The following is a 27,548-nucleotide window of genomic DNA, read 5'->3' on the forward strand; positions in this document are numbered from 1 at the left end:
CCGATCCGGGCGATGTCTTTATCCAAGCGGCGGCATCTTCCATCAAGTGGCATCTTCAATCTTCGCTCCTCCGACGCGGAGCATCCATCCCGGCCGACGACTGAACGACGAATGAGATACCTTTAAATGACTTCATCCAAGGTGGCGCCCGTCGAATTCCGATTGGCTGATCGGAATTAAGGTAGAAAAATTGATTGATTGAATAAGCCAATCAGATTCAAGTTCAATCTGATTGGCTCAGCTGATTAGCGAAGATTGAAGATGCCGCCTGATGGTAGATGCCGCCGGATGGAAGATGCCGCCGGATGGAAGATGCCGCCGGATGGAAGATGCCGCCGGATGGAAGATGCCGCCGGATGGAAGATGCCGCCGGATGGAAGATGCCGCCGGATGGAAGAAGACTTTGCTGCCGCTTGGATAGAGACATCACCCGGATCGGATGAGGAGTTCGGCCCGGTTGGGTGAAGACAAGGTAGGGAGATCTTCAGGGGGGTAGTGTTAGGTTTATTTAAGGGGGGTTTGGGTTAGATTAGGGGTATGTGGGTGGTGGGTTGTAATGTTGGGGGGTGGTATTGTGTGTTTTTTTTCAGGCAAAAGAGCAGTTTTCTTTGGGGCATGCCCCGCAAAAGGCCCTTTTAAGGGCTGGTAAGGTAAAAGAGCTTTGAACTTTTTTTAATTTAGAATAGGGTAGGGAATTTTTTTTATTTTGGGTGGCTTTATTATTTTATTAGGGGGCTTAGAATAGGTGTAATTAGCTTAAAAATCTTGTAATCTTTTTTTTATTTTTTGTAATTTAGGGTTTTTTTTTTTGTAGTTTAGTTTATTGTATTTTAGTTTAGATATTTGTAGTTTCATTTATTGATAGGGTAGGTGTATTTGTAACTTAGGTTAGGATTTATTTTACAGGTAAATTGGTAATTATTTTAACTGGGTAGCTATTAAATAGTCAACTATTTAATAGCTATTGAACCTAGTTAAAATAAATACCAAGTTACCTGTAAAATAAATATAAACCCTAAAATAGCTACAATGTAATTATTAATTACATTGTAGCTATCTTAGGGTTTATTTTATAGGTAAGTATTTAGATTTAAATAGGAATATTTTCATTAATAATATTTATATTAATTAGATCTATTTTAATAAGAATTTAGTTAGGGATGTTAGAGATAGATAGGGTTATTATACTTAATATATATATATATATATATATATATATAATATAATAACGATAACTATATTATCCCTAATATAATTAGGGTTAATATAGTTAATATAGCTGGCGGCGGTGTAGGGGGATTAGATTAGGGGTTAATACATTTATTATAGGTGGCAGCGGTGTAGGGGGATTTAGATTGTAGGCAAAACAGCAGTTTACTTTGTGACAAAGCCCCGTCAAAAGCCCTTTTAAGGGCTGGTAAAAGAGCAGTTTTCTTTGGGGCATGCCCCGCAAAAAGCCCTTTTAAGGGCTGGCAAAAGAGCAGTTTACTTTGGGGTAATGCCACGCAAAAAGCCCTTTTCAGGGCTATTTGTAGGGTTAGACTTAGGTTTAGTGGTAGGGATAGTTTAGTATTTTAGGGGTTAAATAATTTAATATAGGTGGCGGCGGGGTAGGGGGATTAAATTAGGGGTTAATTTTAAAATAAATGGCGGCGGGGTAGGAGCTCACTTTAGGGGGTAGGTAAGGTAGATGGCAGCGGTGTAAGGGGCTCACTTTAGGGGGTAGGTAAAGTAGATGGCGGCGGTGTAAGGGGCTCACTTTAGGGGGTAGGTAAAGTAGATGGCGGCGGTGTAAGGGGCTCACTGTAGGGGGTAGTTTAATATAGTTATCGACGGTGTAGGGGGATCACATTAGGGGGTAGTTAAGGTAGGGGGCGGCGGTTTAAGGGTTAAATATTTTATTAGGGATTGCGGCGGAGGATAGCGGTTGACAGGTAGATAGACATTGCGCATGCGTTAGGTGTTAGGTTTTATTTAGCAGATTGCGGTTGACAGGTAGACATTGCGCATGCGTTAGGTGTTAGGTTTATTTGGCAGGTAGTTTAGGGAGTTACGGGGCTCCAATAGACAGCGTAAGGCTTACTACGGCTGCTTTTTGTGGCGAGGTGAAAATGGAGTAAGATTTCTCCATTTTCGCCACGTAAGTCCTTACGCTGTATATTGGATACCAAACTGCGCGGGTTTGGTATACCTGCCTATGGCCCAAAAAACTATGGTTGACGGCAGAAATATACGGGCGTAACTTCTAGGTTACGCCGTATATAGGATACCAAACCAGCGCAAAATTCAGCGTCGCCGACATTTGCGGGCGACGCTGCGTATCGGATCGGGTTTTACCTAATAGAACGAAATAGAGTACTATGCGTAATATAAGCGGAACGGAAACAACTTGGCTTATTATGGTACCGCTTTTAGTGTTCCTAGTGTATCGCGCATGCGCTAACGGCCGTGAACGCGCTTGAATTTCAGTCCGAGGAATGGGCTATCATTGGCTGCTGGTTTGAAAAAGAAGCTGAATACGTCACGGTGGGGGGAGTTAGGAAGCCATGTAAGGACACCAATTTTGAAGTTATCGTAGACGATTCAACAGTGAAGGCAGGAAGTAAGAGAAAGGGGGCACGTTGCAGCTTGATCTTTATTTATAGTTTTTCAACATAGATTAATGTTGTGGGCAGTGTTGAATGTCCCTTTAACAAAAATGAAACCTCAATTCATGTGGCACATCTGTAGTCCATGTCATGTTATTCAGATTCCCTGATATATATTCTTTTCTATAGAAAATACTGCAGTATTGACAAGATCAGTATAGGTGGCAGTTTCTGTAAGTAATTTTAAATTACTTTCCCCTTTATCAAGCTTAAAGGGATAGTAAACCCCAAAATTTTATTTTAAGATTCAGATAGAACATACAGTTTCAAACAACTTTCCAATTTAATTCTATTTTCATATTTTCTTCATTCTCTTGTTATCCATTGCTGAATGGAAAGCATTGCACTACTGACAAGAAGCTGAAAATATCTATCCAATCACAAGAGACAAATGTGTGCAGGCACCAATTAGCAGCAGCTCCCAATATTTATTTTGTTTATTTTTATTTATAAAAATATTTTACCAGGAAGGATACATTGAGATTTCTCTCATTTTCAAGTATGTCCTGGGACCACAAAACATTGCATTGATACAGTAGGGTACAATAAAATACAAAAACAATAATACACAATATATGCAAAAATTAACATAGAACAGGTAGGAAATATATAATCAACCATGACATGTGCTTTCTGTTTTGAGATATATAGAGAGGGATCTCTTAAAGGATATTAGGCTTGGGGAAGGTTTGAAAGTGTGCAGGAGGTCATTCCATAATTGTGGTGCTCTGTAGGAAAAGGAGGATTGAGCTGCTTTCTTTTTGTATTGAGGCAAGCTAAATAATGTGCTGGTACTGGATCGGAGGTTATAGGAGGGTGGGAATAGCCGGGGAGAGCATTCTGCTCAGGTAGGTGTGGTAAATATTTCTGTCTTCTAATAGATTATAGGGTATGCGCCTCCTTTGTCCCTCATAGCTAGTTCCACCTTTGTACCAGAACACTGATGCACATTCGCTGCTTTTGTAATATTGATGTGTAGCGTGCAGCATAGCAGGTAATGGTTGCAGTATTTTTAATCTTTTATTTGAATGCATCATTCGATCTAGCATTTATTTTGTGTTTAATGTCCCTTTTAGTTATATAATAATTAAACATATGTCTTTTGTTTAATGGGAGAATCACAAATACTTTACCAAATAATACAATTCCACCGGAATTCCATCTGGACCTAGTTTTTTCCCCCCATATGCATAGATCTTATAATTTTACCAACTTCTTCATTGGAGATTGGTTTGTTCAGACTATCAATTTGTTCTTTTGTTAATTGTTGTTCTCTGGAAATCATTTTTTTTTTGTGTATTATAGAACTCCTGAAAATGTAATTTCTATAAACATTTTTTATCATTTCTTCATCCCTAATATAATTCTCTCAAGGCTTAAAAAGAAAACCCTATTTGTTAGTATTTATTTTAGTCAGAAGCCAGGAATTTACCAGTCCTGTTCCCAAACCTATGTAATTTACCTGCAAATTTGCAGTTAACGATCTCAACCTGTTGCATAAGGAAAGTATCTTTCTGTTTTTGCAGCAATATAATCTGTCATATTCTGTTCAGTTGATTGACGTTATTTCAGGGCCGGATTGGGCAGCCGGGATACCGGGAAAAATCCCGGTGGGCCGCCGGCCGGCAGCTCAGCTGGGCTGGCCTGGGCTCCAGGGCTCAGCTGCTGCAGTAGAGAGCATCAATTTTGATGTAGTGTTATAACTGTCTGCGGTAACTTCTTAGCCGGTAATTAAACATTATTTTTTAATTAGTTGTTACGCAACTGACTCTAGGTCTAACAGTCTAACCTAACCTAACCAATATTAACTCCTCTCTGGCCGAGGCCGGGGCCGGCCCACAGAGTTATGCTACTTTACCTACCGCAACGCAAGCCAAGCAATCAGACTGAGTCTGTGTCTGTCAATCACACAGCTCAGTCTGTCACTGGATGAGATGAGGGCGGCCAGGGAGGAATGCGGAGGTGGGCCAGGCCGGCTGCGACTTACGTGAAGTCCCACGTGACATATAGTGGAGAGGGAGCCTGGGACGCTACCAGCTTGGGGAGCATGAGCGTTAGCGACAAGCCTATTTGAGCTTAAGTTGAGTTCAGTAGTTGCGAGACAGCCTGGAGGTAGGGACAGTCACAGACTAAAGAAGACCTCAGGCTCTGACCAGACGACGATGGACATCACACGACACGCAGAGGCAGCCAGCCAGAGAAATGAGAATAGATTCAGCAGAGTCAGTAGTACTGTCAGTCTTATTGAAGTTCTCAGTGTCACTATCAGACAGTGAATATAGAACTACCACCAGCTCGTGCAGACGGTGCCTAATTATAACGTATGTAACATTTTAATTATTAAAATTAAATTACCCTGGTTGTTTAAAAAACAAAACAAAAAAAAAGTTTAATAGTAGTATTAACTGCTCAACTGTAATGTACTTAGTTTTTGCATAATGGAATTGATATAATACTACTACACCATCATTGCTGTGTGTGTATATGACTCATTGATTTTTTTTTTAGCCCCCATGATTTCATAACCCCCACTATATATATATTTAACCCCTTTGTGAGAGGGCAGCAAGTAATATTACTGAGAATGATTATATCCTTATAATAATATTAATAATAATACATTATTATTATTAATATTATTATTATTATTATAAAGATATAATAATGATCAATAATTACAATTATTTCACATCTCCCATAGCAACATTGACCCCTCCTTGTGTCTCCAATATGTTAATAATTTACATAACAACAAAATCACAATCAGCTAATGATCATTTTCAGTCAGATGAATAATGGGGCAAACACACAGTAGAAAAATGTAGCTCCATACACTTGGTATGAATTATAAATATATCAGTTTATTGAGCTTCCTAATTTATGGCTCTGTCCGACTCTTGACGAATAGTACACCAGGGGTGTATGAAAATAATAAACTTTCATCAGCTCCTATAATGCAATCAATGAAACTAGTGCTAGAGATCACAAATTAATGATCAAATGAACTCCCCATAAAATGTTAATTAAAAAAATGTATTTTCAATATTTTTTCCCCTTGCTTTCCCTGAAATTAACTCTAAAATAAGAGGGGGCGGGGTCTGGGGCCGAGGGGGGGGGGGGGTCTGGGGCCGGGGGGGGGGGGGTCTGGGGCTGGTCTTCTAACATTTCCAGGGCCGGTCTGGTTTCCCAGTCCGGCCCTGCGTTATTTTAAACATTTTTAGAATTCTTCTGTTTCTTTCTATGTTAATACGACTAATCCTTTTTTTGTTGAATTACATATGACATATTATAAGCTTTTATTACAGCTTTTGCTGTACTCCAATATAGAGCAATGTCCACTTATTATTATTATTATTATTATTATTATTATTATTATTATTATTATGCAACATCTTCCCATGTTTTTTCTGAGGGTTTTTTTTTTTTTAAAGCCTTTAACCCCTTGAGTGCTAATGACGACTCTAGCACTCTCCCACTTTGAGGGAGATCTGGGGGCTCCCACCGGCTCCTACCCCGGCGATCAGGCCTGCATAGTGACAGGCATCGCTGGGGCTTCACGTTACGCGTGGTGACGTCACGCGCAATGACGTCACAGCGCAACTTTATTTAACATTAACAATGTTAAATATAGGAGCAGGGAGCATGCTGCTTAGAAGCCTGTATCTCAGGCATCTAAGCAGCTACAGACCCCCAAGACCCACCGTTGGAAAGGTAATTGCCTAACCTTTCCAACAGTGTTAGTCTTGGGGATCTGAAATTAAATAAAATAAAAAGTAAAAAAAAAATATTTTTAAAAATAAATAAAAAAAACATTTAAAGAAACCTTAGCACCCAGGTGGGAAAGTGCTTAGCACTCAAAGGGTTAAAGACTTTTCAATGTACTTACATTATCACATTTACTTTGTTCTCCTGATATCCTAGCATACCTAGGTAGGCTCTGAGCAGCAATGCACCACTGGCAACTAGCTAGTGACTGGTTTTAAAAGACAACGGACACTTAATTTCTGCAATGTATTCAACAGTGTCCATCACCACCTGCCTTTTATCAGCAGGGTGATGATGCTCAAAGAACTGTCCTTTTTTATTATGAAGTACCACAAGTTAATCAGATGTTAAAGCTCCAGAGCATAAATGTAGCACTTATCAATCTTTTCACACTCCAGGTCTGCAGGTTATTTCTGGCCTTGTGTTTTGTCCTTGTCAAGTGCAGTATCTCAGCCTTTTCAAATACCACTTTTGTTTTTGCTGATTCCACTAAGGAGTGCAAAACCTTTTGAGTTGTTGTGTGGTTGCATATTGCTGATACTGAGGCACTTTCCTCCTGCTGTAATCATGTTATTACGGAGTATGCGAGGCTTACACAAAACAATATAAACGTTAGGTGAATTTAAACATTGAAAATATGAAATTATAGAATCACATATTTAATATAGAAAGCCATACCTCCCTCCGGCTTAAAAACAATCTAACTCTGCTGCAGCTTTGTAATAACTGTAATTCTGACTTCACTTCTTGATGGTCACGTATCTGGTTCCAACAATCAACTGGAACTATCCACCGATTGGCTGCAGTTACCTTATTCAGTCAAGGAAGTAGATGTTTAATATATCGATGGGCTCAGTGGAACGCAAAATATAGTGTAAATACTTGATGTATAACTCCCAGATTAAATATTTGGTTCAACAGCGGTGCTTTTTATTTGATTTTGCTCCAGACTGATCTGCCAATTATCCTTCAATTTTTACATAGGTTATCAATAAGGCGAAAGTATATTTAAAACCAGCAACTCCACAGCTGTATTCTTGAAGGACAATGCTGTCTTCATCCTCTGCTCTGTTGCTGGTTTTGATTGAAATCAGGTGACCTGGATTATCGGTCCTAAAATTGGAAGTATATTTAACAGTGGTCTTCATACGAAGCAAATAAAAGTACCAGTGGGGAGCCGAATATTTAATTTACTTAAACTCTGGCATTTAAACCCCCCCCCCCAAAAAAAAAAAAACATTTCCTCATTAAAAAGTATATATAATATATATATCAACTGAAAAATGTTTAAAACTTTTTATCAAACTTTAACACACTGTACTACTATATTAATATATTCTAATACAAATGTGCTCCTTTTTATGTTCTTGGTTTAGGTAACCCAAGTTGTTGTTATATATTTTTTTATTTTTTACATGTTCAATACTAGTTCTATTTAAGACTACTATAACTTGACAAAACTATTTAAAAGAACTGTAAAGTCAAAAAATATTCATGTTTTAGGCAGAACATGCATTTAAAAATAAACATTTCTTTCATGGAATTGGCAAGAGTCCATGAGCTAGTGACGTATGGGATATACAATCCTACCAGGAGGGCCAAAGTTTCCCAAACCTCAAAATGCCTATAAACACACCCCTCACCACACCCACAATTTTTAGTTTAGCAAACTTTGCCTCCTATGGAAGTGGTGAAGTAAGTTTGTGCTTGATTTTTTTTGTTCTCTACTATGATAAGAGCTTCTAAGCATTCTGAATCCTAATTACTCTCAGAGTACAGTGTTTGTCAGAGGGATGTGAAGAGAGTATCGTCTATTGATTTTTTATTTTTTTTTATGATTTCCCTCACGGGAAATCTTTTCAAGGGTTCTCTTATCGGTTGTAGGGATTCATCTCCTACCTCCCTTTTCAGATTGACGATATACTCTTATAACATTAACTCTGCTGATAGTTTTCAGTACTGGTTTGGCTATCTGCTATATGTGGATGGGTGTCTTTTGTATCATTTTAATACACTCTCAGCTATGGTTAGCTTTATGTATTTATATAATATTCGAAATATATATGTTTACTTATATTTGCCATGAGTCAGGTCTATGTGTATTTCCCTTTGCAGTCTGGCAGTTTCAATATGGGAATCATGTTTTATTAAGTTTTTGTCTTAACTGGGGTATAGTCTTTTTTTTTTTTTTTTTTTTTCTTCAAATTTGACTTTTTTTTTCTTTTAAAAAAATTTGCGGGCAAATTAGGCTTGCAAGGGCACAAAATGTTATTTATTGCGTCATTCTTGGCGCTAGAATTTTTGACGCAAGTTCATCATTTCCTGTGTCTTAGTTGACGCCAGGTTGTTTGGTGCAAAGTTGTGTTTGTTATGACGCGTGTTGCATCATTTCCGGATGTTTGTTGGCGCAAAATTTTTTATATACTTTTGCACTGTGTGTCATACTTGGTGCCAAAAAAATTTAGTTTTATTTTACCCCACTTCCTATATGCTCCTTGCCTTCTTTATGCTCAGAGGGCTATGCTATTTGCTTTTTTGTCAATTTTAGCATTTGCATTTTTTCCCATTCCTGAAACTGCTATATGTGGAAATAAGATATATTTTTGTTTAAATGTTATTTTTTCTTTTATATTTTACAAGATGTCTAAATCTGATCCTGTCTCATAAGCTGCTGTAGGAACCATGCTGCCTGAACACGGTTCTACCAAAGCTAAGTGTATCTGTTGTAAGCTAGTGGAGATTGTATCTCCAGCTGTAGTATGTAACCGTTGTCATGATAAGCTTTTGCATGCAGAAAAGGTTTATATTAGTGCTAGTACAGTATCTGTTGTTCCTTCAACATCTAAAGTACATGATATCCCTGTTGATATTAAAAAATTATATTGTTGATGCGATACAGAAGGCTATGTCTACTATTCTGCCTTCAAATAAACGTAAAAGGTCTTTTAAAACTTCTCATACTTCTGATGAAATTTGTAATGACCGACAACATACTGATATAGCCACCTCTGATGAGGATCTCGCTGACTCAGAAGATCCTACTTCAGACATTGACACTGATAAATCATTTTATCTTTTTAAGATTGAGTGTATATTCGTTCCTTGTTAAGTGTTGATAACTTTGGATATTGAGGAGTCTTTTCCTCTTGATAATAAATCCAGTAAAAGTTTAAATTCTAGAAGAGCTTTATGGCTCAAATCATGGAATGCTGACATGGCATCTAAATCTAGGTTGCTATCATTCATTCCAGGGTAATTATTTGTTTGGTTCCCAGTTGGATTATATTTCCACTATTAGTGGGGGGAAGGGAGTTTTTTTGCCCCAAGATAAAGTCTAAGGGTAAATCTAAAGCTTCTAATCGGTTTCGTTCCTTTCTTCAGAATAGAGAACAGAAAACCACTCCTTCCCCTAAGGACTCTGGCTCCAATTGGAAGCCATCTTCGAGTTGGAATAAATCCAAGTCTTATAAGAAACCAAAGCCAGCCCCCAAGACTGCATGAAGGTGCGGCTCTCAATCCAGTTCTACTGGTGGGGTGCAGATTGAAATTATTTCAAGACATTTGGGCAGGTTCCATTCAGAATAATTGGATTCAGAATATTTTTTTCTCAGGGGTATCGAATAGGTTTCAGAATAAGACCTCCTGTGAGAAGATTTTTTTTTCTCTCTCAAGTTCCAACAAATCCTGTTAAAGCTCAGACTTTTCTTAAGTGTTTCAGATCTGGAGCTTTCAGGAGTAATTGTACCAGTTCCCCTTCTGCAACATGGTCTGGGTTTTTATTCAAATCTATTCATTGTCCCGAAGAAGGAAAATTCATTCAGACCAGTTCTGGATCTGAAGTTTTTGAATCAATATGTAAGAGTACCAACTTTCAAGATGGTGACTATAAGGACTATTCTGCCTTTTATTTAGCAAGGTGATTACATGTCCTCAATAGACTTACAGGATGCATATCTTCACATTCTGATTCATCCAGACCACTATCTGTTTCTGAGATTCTCTTTTCTAGACAAGCATTACCAATTTGTTGCTCTTCCATTTGGCCTAGCGACAGCTCCAAGAATCTTTTCGAAAGTTCTCGGTGCCCTTCTATCTGTATTCAGAGAGCAGGGTATTGCGGTATTTCCTTATTTGGACGATATCTTGGTACTGGCTTAATCTTTTCATTTAGCAGAATCTCACACAAATCAACTTGTGTTGTTTCTTCAAAGAAATGTCTGAGGAATCGATTAACTCTCTGGTAAATTGATCCTCCAACCAAGGGTCACCTTTTTAGGTTTCCTGATAGATTGTGTCCATGACTGTCTTTAACACACAAGAGACGTTTGAAGGTTTGCACAGGTTGAAACCAACTTCAGTCTTGATCATTCCCTTCAGTGGCTATGTGCATGGAAGTTTTAGGTCTCATGACTGCAGCATTGGACGCGATCCCCTTTGCTCGTTTTCATAAGAGACCTCGGCAGCTTTGCATGCTGAATCAATGGTGCAGGGATTATACTCGGATATCACAATTGATATCCTTAGATCCCAACACTCGACTCTCTCTGACTTGGTGGTTAGACCATCATCGGATTCTTCAAGGGGCCTGTTTTGTTTGTCCTTTCTGGACTATGATTTCAACAGATGCATGTCTCACAGGTTGGGGAGCTGTTTGGTGGTCTCTGACAGCACAAGGAGTTTACCAATCAATATTTTAGAACTCTGTGCTATTTTCAAGGCTCTTCAGGCTTGGCCGCTATTAAAGAGAGAATCATTCATTAGTTTTCAGACAGACAATATCACAACTGTGGCATATGTCAATCAGGGTGGGACTCGCAGTCCTTTAGCAATGAAAGAAGTATCTCGGATACTTTCTTGGGCGTAATCCAACTCCTGTCTAATTTCTGCAATTACATATCCCAGGTGTAGACAATTGGGAAGCGGATTATCTCAGTCGTCAGTCTTTACATCCAGGGGAGTGGTCTCTCCATCCAGATGTATTTTGTCAGATTGTACAGATGTAGGGTCTTCCCGAAATAGATCTGATGGCTTCCCATGTACCTTTCCAGCTCCAGGGATCCTCAGGCGGAGATGGTGGATGCGTAAAGTTTCTTGGTTTTACCAACCTGCTTACATTTTTCCGCCTCTAGTTCTTCTTCCAAGGGTGATCTCCAAGATCATAATGGAACAATCGCATGTGTTTCTGATAGCACCAGCATGGCCTCACAGGTTTTGGTATGCGTATCTTGTCCGGATGTCTCAAGGGCCGTTTTTCCATCAGGGTCTCAAATCGCTAAATTTGAAGGTATGGAAATTGAACGCTTAGTCATAGAGGTTTCTCTGACTCAGTGATTAATACTATGCTCCAGGCTCGTAAGTCTTTTTCAAGGAAGAATTATCGGGTTTGGAAAGCCTATATTTCATGGTGGTGTTTCATAAATTCTCTTGGCATTCTTTTAGAATTCCTAGAATTTTAGTTTCTTCAGGATGGTTTGGATAAAGGCTTGTTTGCAAATATTTTGAAGGGATAAATCTCTGCTCTTTCTGTTTATTTCATAGAAATATTGCTAAACTTCCTGATATGCACTGTTTTGTTCAGGCTTTGATTCGTATTAAGCCTGTTATTAAATCAATCTCTCCTCCTTGGAGTCTTAATTTGGTTTTGAAGACTTTGCAGGCTCCTCCTTTTGAGCCTATGCATTCTTTGGATATTAAACTACTTTCTTGGAAAGTGTTTTCTTTTGGCTATTTCTTCAGCTAGAAGAGTTTTTGAATTCTAACAACATTGGTAGGGAAATTGTTGTTCCTTCCTTGTGTCCTAATCCTAAGAATTCTCTTGAAAGATCTTTACATTCTTTGGATGTTATAAGAGCTTTGAAATATTATGTCGAAGCTACTAAAGGTTTCAGGAAAATTTCTTGTCTATTTGTTTTTTCTGCTCCTAGGAAAGGTCAGAAAGCCTCTGCCATTTCTTTGGCATCTTGGTTAAAGCTTTTGATTCACAAGGCTTATTTGGAGGCGAGACAGTCTCTGCCTCAGAGAATTACAGCTTATTCTACTAGATCAGTCGCCACTTCTTGGGTTTTTAAGAATGAAGCTTCGGTTGATCAGATTTGCAAAGCAGCAACTTGGTCGTCTTGGCATACATTTACTAAATTTTACCATTTTGATGCATTTGCTTCTTCTGAAGCAGTCTTTGGTAGAAAAGTTCTTGAGGCAGCTGTCTCAGTTTGATTCTTCTGCTTATGTTTTAAAGGGACATGAAACCTAAAAAATGTATTTCATGATTCATATAGAGTATACAGTTTACTTCTATTTAATTTGCTTACTTTTCTTGTTATCCTTTGCTGAAAGTTTTATCTAGGTAAGCTTAGGAGCAGCAAAAAACATAGATTCTAGCTGCTGATTGGTGGCTGGCTATATATATATATATATATATATATATATATATATATATATATATATATATATATATATATATATATATATATATATATACACACACACACATACACACATACATACATACATACATACATATTGATTGTCATTGGCTCACCCATGTGTTCAGTTAGAAACCATTAGTGCATTGCTGCTCCTTCAACAAATGATACCAAGAAAATAAAACAAATTAGATAATAGAAGTAAATTAGAAATTTGTTAAATATTTATTCTCTATCTGAGTCATGAAATTTTGAGTTTCATGTCCATTTAAGTTTTTTTTTTCTTTTCTTGAAATTTATGTGAAATTTGTGGATTTAATTTTTTCAGTGGAAATAGCTGTTTTTATTTTATCCCCCCCTTTCTAGTGTCTCTTCTTTGGTCTTTCAAATCTTGGGTATTACTATCCCATACCTCACTAGCTCATGGACTCTTGCCAATTACATGAAAGAAAACATAATTTATGTAAGAACTTACCTGATAAATTAATTTCTTTCATATTGGCAAGAGTCCATGAGGCCCACCCTTTTTATGGTGGTTATGATTTTTGTATAAAAGCACAATTATATTTCCAGTTCCTCTTTTTGTATACTTTTTTACCTTATTTTTTCACCCCACTACTTGGCTATTCGTTAAACTGAATTGTGGGTGTGGTGAGGGGTGTATTTATAGGTATTTTGAGGTTTGGGATACTTTGCCCCCTCCTGGTAGGATTGTATATCCCATACGTCACTAGCTCATGGACTCTTGCCAATATAAAAGAAATTAATTTATCAGGTAAGTTCTTACATAAATTGTTTTCCTTTGTTCTTTTGGTATCCTTTGTAGAGTAAATTTACGTAGTAGCCCGGGAGCATACATGTGTCTAGCACTGGCAGCAGTTTTCCTTTAAAATAAGGCTTCTTGACATTTGTGGCTGACTGTATTTCTAAATATAATTTTATTATTAATCATCTTCTGGTTTTCGATCAGGTCCGCCATGGTGCTGGCACTGGACTCAGGGAAATTCTCAAAGTGCATGGCAGAAGTGGTGGCAGAGTTGCTGATTGCCCAGTTGAAGAGGTAAGATTTCATGCAAAATATGAAGCCTCCTGTCTTTCAGTATAATGTGGTTTTAACATTGTGTTTTTGAATTCCTTTAGAAAGATCTTTGTATGCTGATTTCACTAAAATTTAGTTTTAAAGTTTATTTACATAAATCACCTAATGAACATAATTATTCTGTGTTAAACATTTTAGATAATGTTAAAGGAGTAAGAGTATTTCTTTAACATATTAAATTTTTTTATGAATTTGAAACTTCTTATCTTTATGCATTTGACACTTTTTTTTTTTATTTTTTTTCTCTAAATATGTAAGATAACTGTAGTTTTGGGTGGAGCAGGAAGCGAATATCTGATGCTGAATACACTAAGAGCAGGAAGCCTGGTCATGTGTTCAGTATTAGCTGAGTCCCAAGTGCAGTTTGCAGAGACAATGATAAAAAAATTCCTGTCTAAAGCACTTCTAATCTAACTAAGAACAGCATCACTACTGTGTGTGTATACATATCTACAGTGTGTGTGTAAAAAAAAAAAATGTACGTACGCAGACGCGCGGGACCGGGCGCACACAGACAAAGTTTGCAGATTGCCAGTGTCAATGTTAAGAATGCAGGCATACTTAGAAGATACTGCAGGTTTGGTTGCAGACCACGACAATAAAGCAAATACAGCACACTCATTTTTTATTTTTTTTCCTAGTTCATATAAAAGTTGTACTTACACCATACTTTAGTCTATCAAGTGTGCAAAAACACCTATCAAGTGTGTATATACCCTAACCCTTTGAGAGCTAAGCTGGATTTAAGTTTTTTTTGTTTTTTACTATTTTTTACTGAGCCGTCTTTAGCACTCAAATGAAAAAAAAAAAAATACTTTATTGCTAAAAAATGCTAACCATCATCTGAGCCTTCAGTGACTCATAATATTTCTTTCATGTAATTAACAAGAGTCCATGAGCTAGTGACGTATGGGATATACATTCCTACCAGGAGGGGCAAAGTTTCCCAAACCTTAAAATGCCTATAAATACACCCCTCACCACACCCACAAATCAGTTTTACAAACTTTGCCTCCAAGGGAGGTGGTGAAGTAAGTTTGTGCTAGATTCTACGTTGATATGCGCTCCGCAGCAAGTTGGAGCCCGGTTTTCCTCTCAGCGTGCAGTGAATGTCAGAGGGATGTGAGGAGAGTATTGCCTATTGAATGCAGTGATCTCCTTCTACGGGGTCTATTTCATAAGGTTCTCTGTTATCGGTCGTAGAGATTCATCTCTTACCTCCCTTTTCAGATCGACGATATACTCTTATATTTACCATTTCCTCTACTGATTCTCGTTTCAGTACTGGTTTGGCTTTCTACAAACATGTAGATGAGTGTCCTGGGGTAAGTAAGTCTTATTTTCTGTGACACTCTAAGCTATGGTTGGGCACTTTATTTATAAAGTTCTAAATATATGTATTCAAACATTTATTTGCCTTGACTCAGAATGTTCAACTTTCCTTATTTCCAGACAGTCAGTTTCATATTTGGGATTATGCTTTAAATTATCATATTTTGTCTTACCTCAAAAATTTGACTTTTTTCCCTGTGGGCTGTTAGGCTCGCGGGGGCTGAAAATGCTTCATTTTATTGCGTCATTTTTGGCGCGGATTTTTTTGGCGCAAAAATTCATTTCCGTTTCCGGCGTCATACGTGTCGCCGGAAGTTGCGTCATTTTTTGACGTTATTTTGCGCCAAAAATGTCGGCGTTCCGGATGTGGCGTCATTTTTGGCGCCAAAAGCATTTAGGCGCCAAATAATGTGGGCGTCTTATTTGGCGCCAAAAAATATGGGCGTCGCTTTTGTCTCCACATTATTTCAGTCTCATTTTCATTTGCTTCTGGTTGCTAGAAGCTTGATGTTTGGCATTTTTTTCCCATTCCTGAAACTGTCTTATAAGGAATTTGATTTATTTTGCTTTATATGTTGTTTTTTCTCTTACATATTGCAAGATGTCTCACGTTGCATCTGAGCCAGAAGATACTACAGGAAAACCACTGCCTGCTGGATCTACCAAAGCTAAGTGTATCTGCTGTAAACTTTTGGTAGCTATTTCTCCAGCTGTTGTTTGTATTAATTGTCATGACAAACTTGTTAAAGCAGATAATATTTCCTTTAGTGATGTACCATTGCCTGTTGCAGTTCCCTCAACATCTAAGGTGCAGAATGTTCCTGATAACATAAGAGATTTTGTTTCTGAATCCATAAAGAAGGCTTTGTCTGTTATTTCTCCTTCTAGTAAACGTAAAAAGTCTTTTAAATCTTCTCTCTCTACAGATGAATTTTTAAATGAACACCATCATTCTGTTTCTTTGGACTCTTCTAGTTCAGAGGATTCTGTCTCAGAGATTGATGCTGATAAATCTTCATATTTATTTAAGATGGAATTTATTCGCTCTTTACTTAAAGAAGTACTAATTGCTTTAGAAATAGAGGATTCTAGTCCTCTTGATACTAATTCTATACGTTTGGATAAGGTTTTTAAAGCTCCTGCGGTTATTCCAGAAGTCTTTCCTGTTCCTAATGCTATTTCTGCAGTAATTGCTAAGGAATGGGATAAATTGGGTAATTCATTTACTCCTTCTAAACGTTTTAAGCAATTATATCCTGTTCCGCCTGACAGGTTAGAATTTTGGGACAAAATCCCTAAAGTTGATGGGGCTATTTCTACCCTTGCTAAACGTACTACCATTCCTACGTCAGATGGTACCTCGTTTAAGGATCCTTTAGATAGAAAAATTGAATCTTTTCTAAGAAAAGCTTATCTATGTTCAGGTAATCTTCTTAGACCTGCTATATCATTGGCTGATGTTGCTGCAGCTTCAACTTTTTGGTTGGAAACTCTAGCGCAACAAGTAACAAATCGTGATTCTCATGATATTATTATTCTTCTCCAGCATGCTAATAATTTCATCTGTGATGCCATTTTTGATATTATTAGAGTTGATGTTAGATTTATGTCTCTGGCTATCTTAGCCAGAAGAGCTTTATGGCTTAAGACTTGGAATGCTGATATGGCTTCTAAATCAACTCTACTTTCCATTTCTTTCCAGGGAAACAAATTATTTGGTTCTCAGTTGGATTCTATTATTTCAACTGTTACTGGTGGGAAAGGAACTTTTTTACCACAGGATAAAAAATCTAAAGGTAAAAACAGGGCTAACAATCGTTTTCGTTCCTTTCGTTTCAACAAAGAACAAAAGTCTGATCCTTCGTCCTCAGGAGCAGTTTCAGTTTGGAAACCATCTCCAGTCTGGAATAAATCCAAGCCTGCTAGAAAGGCAAAGCCTGCTTCTAAGTTCACATGAAGGTACGGCCCTCATTCCAGTTCAGCTGGTAGGGGGCAGGTTACGTTTTTTCAAAGAAATTTGGATCAAATCTGTTCACAATCTTTGGATTCAGAACATTGTTTCAGAAGGGTACAGAATTGGTTTCAAGATGAGACCTCCTGCAAAGAGATTTTTTCTTTCCCATGTCCCAGTAAATCCAGTGAAAGCTCAAGCATTTCTGAATTGTGTTTCAGATCTAGAGTTGGCTGGAGTAATTATGTCAGTTCCAGTTCCGGAACAGGGGATGGGGTTTTATTCAAATCTCTTCATTGTACCAAAGAAGGAGAATTCCTTCAGACCAGTTCTGGATCTAAAATTATTGAATCGTTATGTAAGGATACCAACGTTCAAGATGGTAACTGTAAGGACTATATTGCCTTTTGTTCAGCAAGGGAATTATATGTCCACAATAGATTTACAGGATGCATATCTGCATATTCCGATTCATCCAGATCATTCAGTTCCTGAGATTCTCTTTTCTAGACAAGCATTACCAATTTGTGGCTCTACCGTTTGGCCTTGCTACAGCTCCAAGAATTTTCACAAAGATTCTCGGTGCCCTTCTGTCTGTAATCAGAGAACAGGGTATTGTGGTATTTCCTTATTTGGACGATATCTTGGTACTTGCTCCGTCTTTACATTTAGCAGAGTCTCATACGAATCGACTTGTGTTGTTTCTTCAAGATCATGGTTGGAGGATCAATTTACCAAAAAGTTCTTTGATTCCTCAAACAAGGGTAACCTTTCTGGGTTTCCAGATAGATTCAGTGTCCATGACTCTGTCTTTAACAGACAAGAGACGTCTAAAATTGATTACAGCTTGTCGAAACCTTCAGTCACAATCATTCCCTTCGGTAGCCTTATGCATGGAAATTCTAGGTCTTATGACTGCTGCATCGGACGCGATCCCCTTTGCTCGTTTTCACATGCGACCTCTTCAGCTCTGTATGCTGAACCAATGGTGCAGGGATTACACGAAGATATCTCAATTAATATCTTTAAAACCGATTGTTCGACACTCTCTAACGTGGTGGACAAATCACCATCGTTTAATTCAGGGGGCTTCTTTTGTTCTTCCGACCTGGACTGTAATTTCAACAGATGCAAGTCTCACAGGTTGGGGAGCTGTGTGGGGATCTCTGACGGCACAAGGAGTTTGGGAATCTCAGGAGGTGAGATTACCGATCAATATTTTGGAACTCCGTGCAATTTTCAGAGCTCTTCAGTTTTGGCCTCTTCTGAAGAGAGAATCGTTCATTTGTTTTCAGACAGACAATGTCACAACTGTGGCATACATCAATCATCAAGGAGGGACTCACAGTCCTCTGGCTATGAAAGAAGTATCTCGAATTTTGGTTTGGGCGGAATCCAGCTCCTGTCTAATCTCTGCGGTTCATATCCCAGGTGTAGACAATTGGGAAGCGGATTATCTCAGTCGCCAAACGTTGCATCCGGGCGAATGGTCTCTTCACCCAGAGGTATTTCTTCAGATTGTTCAATTGTGGGGGCTCCCAGAGATAGATCTGATGGCCTCTCATCTAAACAAGAAACTTCCCAGGTATCTGTCCAGATCCCGGGATCCTCAGGCGGAGGCAGTGGATGCATTATCACTTCCTTGGAAGTATCATCCTGCCTATATCTTTCCGCCTCTAGTTCTTCTTCCAAGAGTAATCTCCAAGATTCTGAGGGAATGCTCGTTTGTTCTGCTAATAGCTCCGGCATGGCCTCACAGGTTTTGGTATGCGGATCTTGTCCGGATGGCATCTTGCCAGCCATGGACTCTTCCGTTAAGACCAGACCTTCTGTCACAAGGTCCTTTTTTCCATCCGGATCTGAAATCCTTAAATTTAAAGGTATGGAGATTGAACGCTTGATTCTTGGTCATAGAGGTTTCTCTGACTCCGTGATTAATACTATGTTACAGGCTCGTAAATCTGTATCTCGAGAGATATATTATAGAGTCTGGAAGACTTATATTTCATGGTGTCTTTCTCATCATTTTTCTTGGCATTCTTTTAGAATACCGAGAATTTTACAATTTCTTCAGGATGGTTTGGATAAGGGTTTGTCCGCAAGTTCTTTGAAAGGACAAATCTCTGCTCTTTCTGTTCTTTTTCACAGAAAGATTGCTATTCTTCCTGATATTCATTGTTTTGTACAAGCTTTGGTTCGTATAAAACCTGTCATTAAGTCAATTTCTCCTCCTTGGAGTTTGAATTTGGTTCTGGGAGCTCTTCAAGCTCCTCCGTTTGAACCTATGCATTCATTGGACATTAAATTACTTTCTTGGAAAGTTTTGTTCCTTTTGGCCATCTCTTCTGCTAGAAGAGTTTCTGAATTATCTGCTCTTTCGTGTGAGTCTCCTTTTCTGATTTTTCATCAGGATAAGGCGGTGTTGCGAACTTCTTTTGAATTTTTACCTAAAGTTGTGAATTCCAACAACATTAGTAGAGAAATTGTGGTTCCTTCATTATGTCCTAATCCTAAGAATTCTAAGGAGAAATCATTGCATTCTTTGGATGTTGTTAGAGCTTTGAAATATTATGTTGAAGCTACGAAATCTTTCCGTAAGACTTCTAGTCTATTTGTTATCTTTTCCGGTTCTAGGAAAGGCCAGAAAGCTTCTGCCATTTCTTTGGCATCTTGGTTGAAATCTTTAATTCATCTTGCCTATGTTGAGTCGGTTAAAACTCCGCCTCAAAGAATTACAGCTCATTCTACTAGGTCAGTATCTTCTTCCTGGGCGTTTAGGAATGAAGCTTCGGTTGACCAGATCTGCAAAGCAGCAACTTGGTCTTCTTTGCATACTTTTACTAAATTCTACCATTTTGATGTATTTTCTTCTTCTGAAGCAGTTTTTGGTAGAAAAGTTCTTCAGGCAGCGGTTTCAGTTTGAATCTTCTGCTTATGTTTTTTGTTAAACTTTATTTTGGGTGTGGATTATTTTCAGCAGGAATTGGCTGTCTTTATTTTATCCCTCCCTCTCTAGTGACTCTTGTGTGGAAAGATCCACATCTTGGGTAGTCATTATCCCATACGTCACTAGCTCATGGACTCTTGTTAATTACATGAAAGAAAACATAATTTATGTAAGAACTTACCTGATAAATTCATTTCTTTCATATTAACAAGAGTCCATGAGGCCCACCCTTTTTTGTGGTGGTTATGATTTTTTTGTATAAAGCACAATTATTCCAATTCCTTATTTTATATGCTTCGCACTTTTTCTTATCACCCCACTTCTTGGCTATTCGTTAAACTGATTTGTGGGTGTGGTGAGGGGTGTATTTATAGGCATTTTAAGGTTTGGGAAACTTTGCCCCTCCTGGTAGGAATGTATATCCCATACGTCACTAGCTCATGGACTCTTGTTAATATGAAAGAAATGAATTTATCAGGTAAGTTCTTACATAAATTATGTTTTTTGCTGGTGGTGTGTATATATGTGTTACTTTGTTGTATATATGTGTTTACATGTGTTTACAAATGGTGCTGATAGACTTTCCTTAACACAGGGTTGCCACAAACCCATTATTTGTAAAAAGAGCAATATCTGCATAGTGCAATAAAGCAAAACGCAATAAGACAAGGTATATCTGAGGGGATATTGGCAGTGCAGAAATTATGAAAACAGTGGGATGTGGTTTTCAGTGGCAGTGAAATCAGAAGTTCTGTGGAAACTGTGCCCGTGCTGCCATATTGCGTGCATTTTCATGTAATAACGTTTTGATTGGGCAGCAAGCCATATAGAACAAGTCTGTGCTGAGCTCATTGATTTACAAGGTAGATATTTTATCTCCATTGTGTTAACTTACTACTCACATTTCTCTTTAAAAGTGTCTTAAGAGTAAATGGCTCCAATAGTGCCCCTTTTGATGAAGATTGACTCTCATTCCCTTAGCCTTGACATCCTTTTTTTATTTTTATTTTTTTATCTGATCTAGTTGTCGATATGCTCTTGCAAACCTACAAAGTGTCCACAGTTTGTTTTTTTCCTTTCCGTTCTTGTGTATATATGCATTATCTGCATTCCCTTGAAGTACCTATGGGTTCATTAACAGATTTTATTATTAATTAAAAAAAAGTCCTAGAGCCTTAAAATGTAAAAATTTAAAGGGACTCTAAACCCAAATTTTTTCTTTCATGATTCAGAGCATGCAATTTTAAGCAACTTTCTAATTTACTCCTATTATCAATTTTTCTTGCTCTATTTATTTGAAAAGCAAGAATGTAAGTTTAGAAGCCGGCCCATTTTTGGTTCACAACCTGGGTTGTCCTTGCTGATTGGACAGCACCAATAAGCAAGTGCTGTCCAGGGTACTGAACCAAAATTGTTTGGCTACTTAGCTTAGATACCTTCTTTTTCAAATAAAGATAGCAAGAGAACGACTAAAAATTGATAATAGGAGTAAATTAGAAAGTTGCTTAAAACTGCGTGCTCTATCTATCTGAATCATGAAAGAAAATATTGGCTTAGTTTCCCTTTAAGCTTTATTAGCTATTGCTGGATTTGATGTGCTTTAGTGTTGCACAATCCTTCAAATATGGCTACTTTTTTTTTTTTTTTTTAAAGTAAAATGCAAATGAATAACCCACAAATGCTAAGTTGTTGTATTCTATTGATGTACTCTAGCGGTCAAAAAAAAAGTCTTGGTGTACTTTGAAATTAAAGCATTTTAACAAATAAGCAATTGGAGAAAAAAGTAATAATGTAGATACTGTATGTTTAACATTCAATTTATAATGAACTGATGATTTTGATTCATCGGGTAATGAAACCTTCCAGTCTTCAGTAGTCCACTAGTGGTGCTTCATGGCCCAAGGAAGCCTCTTTCTTAGTTTCTGTAGTATCCCAGAAGGGGATACAAAAAGGCGCGCTGTTGGTTTTGAAAAATCGGGGCGGGAAGAAAATGGGAGTGACAAATAACACTGCACCCAAATAGAAAAACAAACTATGCAACAAGACTGAAAACATACAGATATGCAAATAGAAAAACAAAAAATGCAACAAAACTGAAAACAATATTTCTTTCATGTAATTAACAAGAGTCCATGAGCTAGTGACGTATGGGATATACATTCCTACCAGGAGGGGCAAAGTTTCCCAAACCTTAAAATGCCTATAAATACACCCCTCACCACACCCACAAATCAGTTTTACAAACTTTGCCTCCAAGGGAGGTGGTGAAGTAAGTTTGTGCTAGATTCTACGTTGATATGCGCTCCGCAGCAAGTTGGAGCCCGGTTTTCCTCTCAGCGTGCAGTGAATGTCAGAGGGATGTGAAGAGAGTATTGCCTATTGAATGCAGTGATCTCCTTCTACGGGGTCTATTTCATAAGGTTCTCTGTTATCGGTCGTAGAGATTCATCTCTTACCTCCCTTTTCAGATCGACGATATACTCTTATATTTACCATTACCTCTACTGATTCTCGTTTCAGTACTGGTTTGGCTTTCTACAAACATGTAGATGAGTGTCCTGGGGTAAGTAAGTCTTATTTTCTGTGACACTCTAAGCTATGGTTGGGCACTTTATTTATAAAGTTCTAAATATATGTATTCAAACATTTATTTGCCTTGACTCAGAATGTTCAACTTTCCTTATTTTCAGACAGTCAGTTTCATATTTGGGATTATGCATTGAATTATCATATTTTTCTTACCTCAAAAATTTGACTTTTTTCCCTGTGGGCTGTTAGGCTCGCGGGGGCTGAAAATGCTTCATTTTATTGCGTCATTCTTGGCGCGGACTTTTTTGGCGCAAAAATTCTTTTCCGTTTCCGGCGTCATACGTGTCGCCGGAAGTTGCGTCATTTTTTGACGTTATTTTGCGCCAAAAATGTTGGCGTTCCGGATGTGGCGTCATTTTTGGCGCCAAATAATGTGGGCATCTTATTTGGCGCTAAAAAATATGGGCGTCGCTTTTGTCTCCACATTATTTCAGTCTCATTTTTCATTTGCTTCTGGTTGCTAGAAGCTTGATATTTGGCATTCTTTCCCATTCCTGAAACTGTCTTATAAGGAATTTGATCTATTTTGCTTTATATGTTGTTTTTTCTCTTACATATTGCAAGATGTCTCACGTTGCATCTGAGCCAGAAGATACTACAGGAAAATCACTGCCTGCTGGATCTACCAAAGCTAAGTGTATCTGCTGTAAACTTTTGGTAGCTATTCCTCCAGCTGTTGTTTGTAATAATTGTCATGACAAACTTGTTAAAGCAGATAATATTTCCTTTAGTAATGTACCATTGCCTGTTGCAGTTCCCTCAACATCTAAGGTGCAGAATGTTCCTGATAACATAAGAGATTTTGTTTCTGAATCCATAAAGAAGGCTTTGTCTGTTATTTCTCCTTCTAGTAAACGTAAAAAGTCTTTTAAATCTTCTCTCTCTACAGATGAATTTTTAAATGAACACCATCATTCTGATTCTTTGGACTCTTCTGGTTCAGAGGATTCTATCTCAGAGATTGATGCTGATAAATCTTCATATTTATTTAAGATGGAATTTATTCGCTCTTTACTTAAAGAAGTACTAATTGCTTTAGAAATAGAGGATTCTAGTCCTCTTGATACTAATTCTATACGTTTGGATAAGGTTTTTAAAGCTCCTGCGGTTATTCCAGAAGTTTTTCCTGTTCCTAATGCTATTTCTGCAGTAATTTCCAAAGAATGGGATAAATTGGGTAATTCATTTACTCCTTCTAAACGTTTTAAGCAATTATATCCTGTTCCGCCTGACAGGTTAGAATTTTGGGACAAAATCCCTAAAGTTGATGGGGCTATTTCTACCCTTGCTAAACGTACTACCATTCCTACGTCAGATGGTACCTCGTTTAAGGATCCTTTAGATAGAAAAATTGAATCTTTTCTAAGAAAAGCTTATCTGTGTTCAGGTAATCTTCTTAGACCTGCTATATCATTGGCTGATGTTGCTGCAGCTTCAACTTTTTGGTTGGAAACTCTAGCGCAACAAGTAACAAATCGTGATTCTCATGATATTATTATTCTTCTCCAGCATGCTAATAATTTTATCTGTGATGCCATTTTTGATATTATTAGAGTTGATGTTAGGTTTATGTCTCTGGCTATCTTAGCCAGAAGAGCTTTATGGCTTAAGACTTGGAATGCTGATATGGCTTCTAAATCAACTCTACTTTCCATTTCTTTCCAGGGAAACAAATTATTTGGTTCTCAGTTGGATTCTATTATTTCAACTGTTACTGGTGGGAAAGGAACTTTTTTACCACAGGATAGAAAATCTAAAGGTAAAAACAGGGCTAACAATCGTTTTCGTTCCTTTCGTTTCAACAAAGAACAAAAGCCTGATCCTTCGTCCTCAGGAGCAGTTTCAGTTTGGAAACCATCTCCAGTCTGGAATAAATCCAAGCCTGCTAGAAAGGCAAAGCCTGCTTCTAAGTTCACATGACGGTACGGCCCTCATTCCAGTTCAGCTGGTAGGGGGCAGGTTACGTTTTTTCAAAGAAATTTGGATCAATTCTGTTCACAATCTTTGGATTCAGAACATTGTTTCAGAAGGGTACAGAATTGGTTTCAAGATGAGACCTCCTGCAAAGAGATTTTTTCTTTCCCGTGTCCCAGTAAATCCAGTGAAAGCTCAAGCATTTCTGAATTGTGTTTCAGATCTAGAGTTGGCTGGAGTAATTATGCCAGTTCCAGTTCCGGAACAGGGGATGGGGTTTTATTCAAATCTCTTCATTGTACCAAAGAAGGAGAATTCCTTCAGACCAGTTCTGGATCTAAAATTATTGAATCGTTATGTAAGGATACCAACGTTCAAGATGGTAACTGTAAGGACTATATTGCCTTTTGTTCAGCAAGGGAATTATATGTCCACAATAGATTTACAGGATGCATATCTGCATATTCCGATTCATCCAGATCATTATCAGTTCCTGAGATTCTCTTTTCTAGACAAGCATTACCAATTTGTGGCTCTACCGTTTGGCCTTGCTACAGCTCCAAGAATTTTCACAAAGATTCTCGGTGCCCTTCTGTCTGTAATCAGAGAACAGGGTATTGTGGTATTTCCTTATTTGGACGATATCTTGGTACTTGCTCAGTCTTTACATTTAGCAGAGTCTCATACGAATCGACTTGTGTTGTTTCTTCAAGATCATGGTTGGAGGATCAATTTACCAAAAAGTTCTTTGATTCCTCAAACAAGGGTAACCTTTCTGGGTTTCCAGATAGATTCAGTGTCCATGACTCTGTCTTTAACAGACAAGAGACGTCTAAAATTGATTACAGCTTGTCGAAACCTTCAGTCTCAATCATTCCCTTCGGTAGCCTTATGCATGGAAATTCTAGGTCTTATGACTGCTGCATCGGACGCGATCCCCTTTGCTCGTTTTCACATGCGACCTCTTCAGCTCTGTATGCTGAACCAATGGTGCAGGGATTACACGAAGATATATCAATTAATATCTTTAAAACCGATTGTTCGACACTCTCTAACGTGGTGGACAGATCACCATCGTTTAATTCAGGGGGCTTCTTTTGTTCTTCCGACCTGGACTGTAATTTCAACAGATGCAAGTCTCACAGGTTGGGGAGCTGTGTGGGGATCTCTGACGGCACAAGGAGTTTGGGAATCTCAGGAGGTGAGATTACCGATCAATATTTTGGAACTCCGTGCAATTTTCAGAGCTCTTCAGTTTTGGCCTCTTCTGAAGAGAGAATCGTTCATTTGTTTTCAGACAGACAATGTCACAACTGTGGCATACATCAATCATCAAGGAGGGACTCACAGTCCTCTGGCTATGAAAGAAGTATCTCGAATTTTGGTTTGGGCGGAATCCAGCTCCTGTCTAATCTCTGCGGTTCATATCCCAGGTGTAGACAATTGGGAAGCGGATTATCTCAGTCGCCAAACGTTGCATCCGGGCGAATGGTCTCTTCACCCAGAGGTATTTCTTCAGATTGTTCAAATGTGGGGGCTCCCAGAGATAGATCTGATGGCCTCTCATCTAAACAAGAAACTTCCCAGGTATCTGTCCAGATCCCGGGATCCTCAGGCGGAGGCAGTGGATGCATTATCACTTCCTTGGAAGTATCATCCTGCCTATATCTTTCCGCCTCTAGTTCTTCTTCCAAGAGTAATCTCCAAGATTCTGAGGGAATGCTCGTTTGTTCTGCTAATAGCTCCGGCATGGCCTCACAGGTTTTGGTATGCGGATCTTGTCCGGATGGCATCTTGCCAACCATGGACTCTTCCGTTAAGACCAGACCTTCTGTCGCAAGGTCCTTTTTTCCATCCGGATCTGAAATCCTTAAATTTAAAGGTATGGAGATTGAACGCTTGATTCTTGGTCAAAGAGGTTTCTCTGACTCCGTGATTAATACTATGTTACAGGCTCGTAAATCTGTATCTCGAGAGATATATTATAGAGTCTGGAAGACTTATATTTCTTGGTGTCTTTCTCATCATTTTTCTTGGCATTCTTTTAGAATACCGAGAATTTTACAGTTTCTTCAGAATGGTTTAGATAAGGGTTTATTTAAGATTAAAGATTAGAGAACTGGCACTAGATATAGTGTATAGAGGAATAAATGGATAATGAATCCGGTGCTACCCTAAAATATGTATGAGTAGAGATTGACAGGTAAGAGAACCTAAAGTTAAGGGTTTAATATAGCACTCATTCCTACTAATGTTAGTTATATAAAAAATTGAATTTTTATTACTTAAAGTTAAAATAATAAAGGGGATTCACCCCTTATTGTACCCGCTAACTCGCTGTACACCTTGCCCCCCTGTTTCCTGGCCGATAGCAGCTCCCTCGGCTTCAGGTGACAGGGACAAGGGACAGCAATTAAAACCAATATAAATGTGCACCGAGGTGCTTACAAATTCCACAAACGCGTTTCGGCTGTGTAAATCAGCCTTTATCAATGTGTAAGAGCAAACCGAGGCCCGGGTGCCACCCTCTTATATAGTGCTAACACAAACTGTCTCCACCAATCCACTTCGGCCTTTGACAACGCCCCTCACCGCACCAATAGGACACTGTGCATTCGAGGCGTATCCTAATGCATGCATTTGATAGGATAGCCTGGAGCGGCTTCGTCTCTGCTGGTTTTTGATTGGTGGCGCATAATAACAACTTGTACTCGATCAATAAACAAATACAATTCCTTGCATTAAAACATATTTGGTTATTTGTAATGTCCATCGTCTCATGATACTCACTAGCTGAAATCATCATTGCTATATATGACTGTTCGATTTTAAGTCTGTTAGCGAATGTATGTTGCAATTCAGTGTTAGTCTGTCCTGTCTG

At 38.3% G+C, this 27,548-nt stretch overlaps 1 protein-coding gene across 1 annotated transcript in view; it reads left to right on the forward strand.

Annotated features, from left to right (window-relative positions):
• Positions 1–27,548, forward strand: part of BTAF1 (B-TFIID TATA-box binding protein associated factor 1) — a gene marked incomplete in the record, with an annotated part of 442,652 nt that overhangs the window by 208,572 nt on the left and 206,532 nt on the right. Inside the window, 1 exon segment of the mRNA XM_053692938.1 lies at positions 13,806–13,895. Coding sequence (XP_053548913.1) covers positions 13,806–13,895 — 90 coding nt within the window.

This window comes from Bombina bombina, chromosome 9, assembly GCF_027579735.1.
Source record: "Bombina bombina isolate aBomBom1 chromosome 9, aBomBom1.pri, whole genome shotgun sequence".
Classification (NCBI taxonomy): Eukaryota; Metazoa; Chordata; class Amphibia; order Anura; family Bombinatoridae; genus Bombina; species Bombina bombina.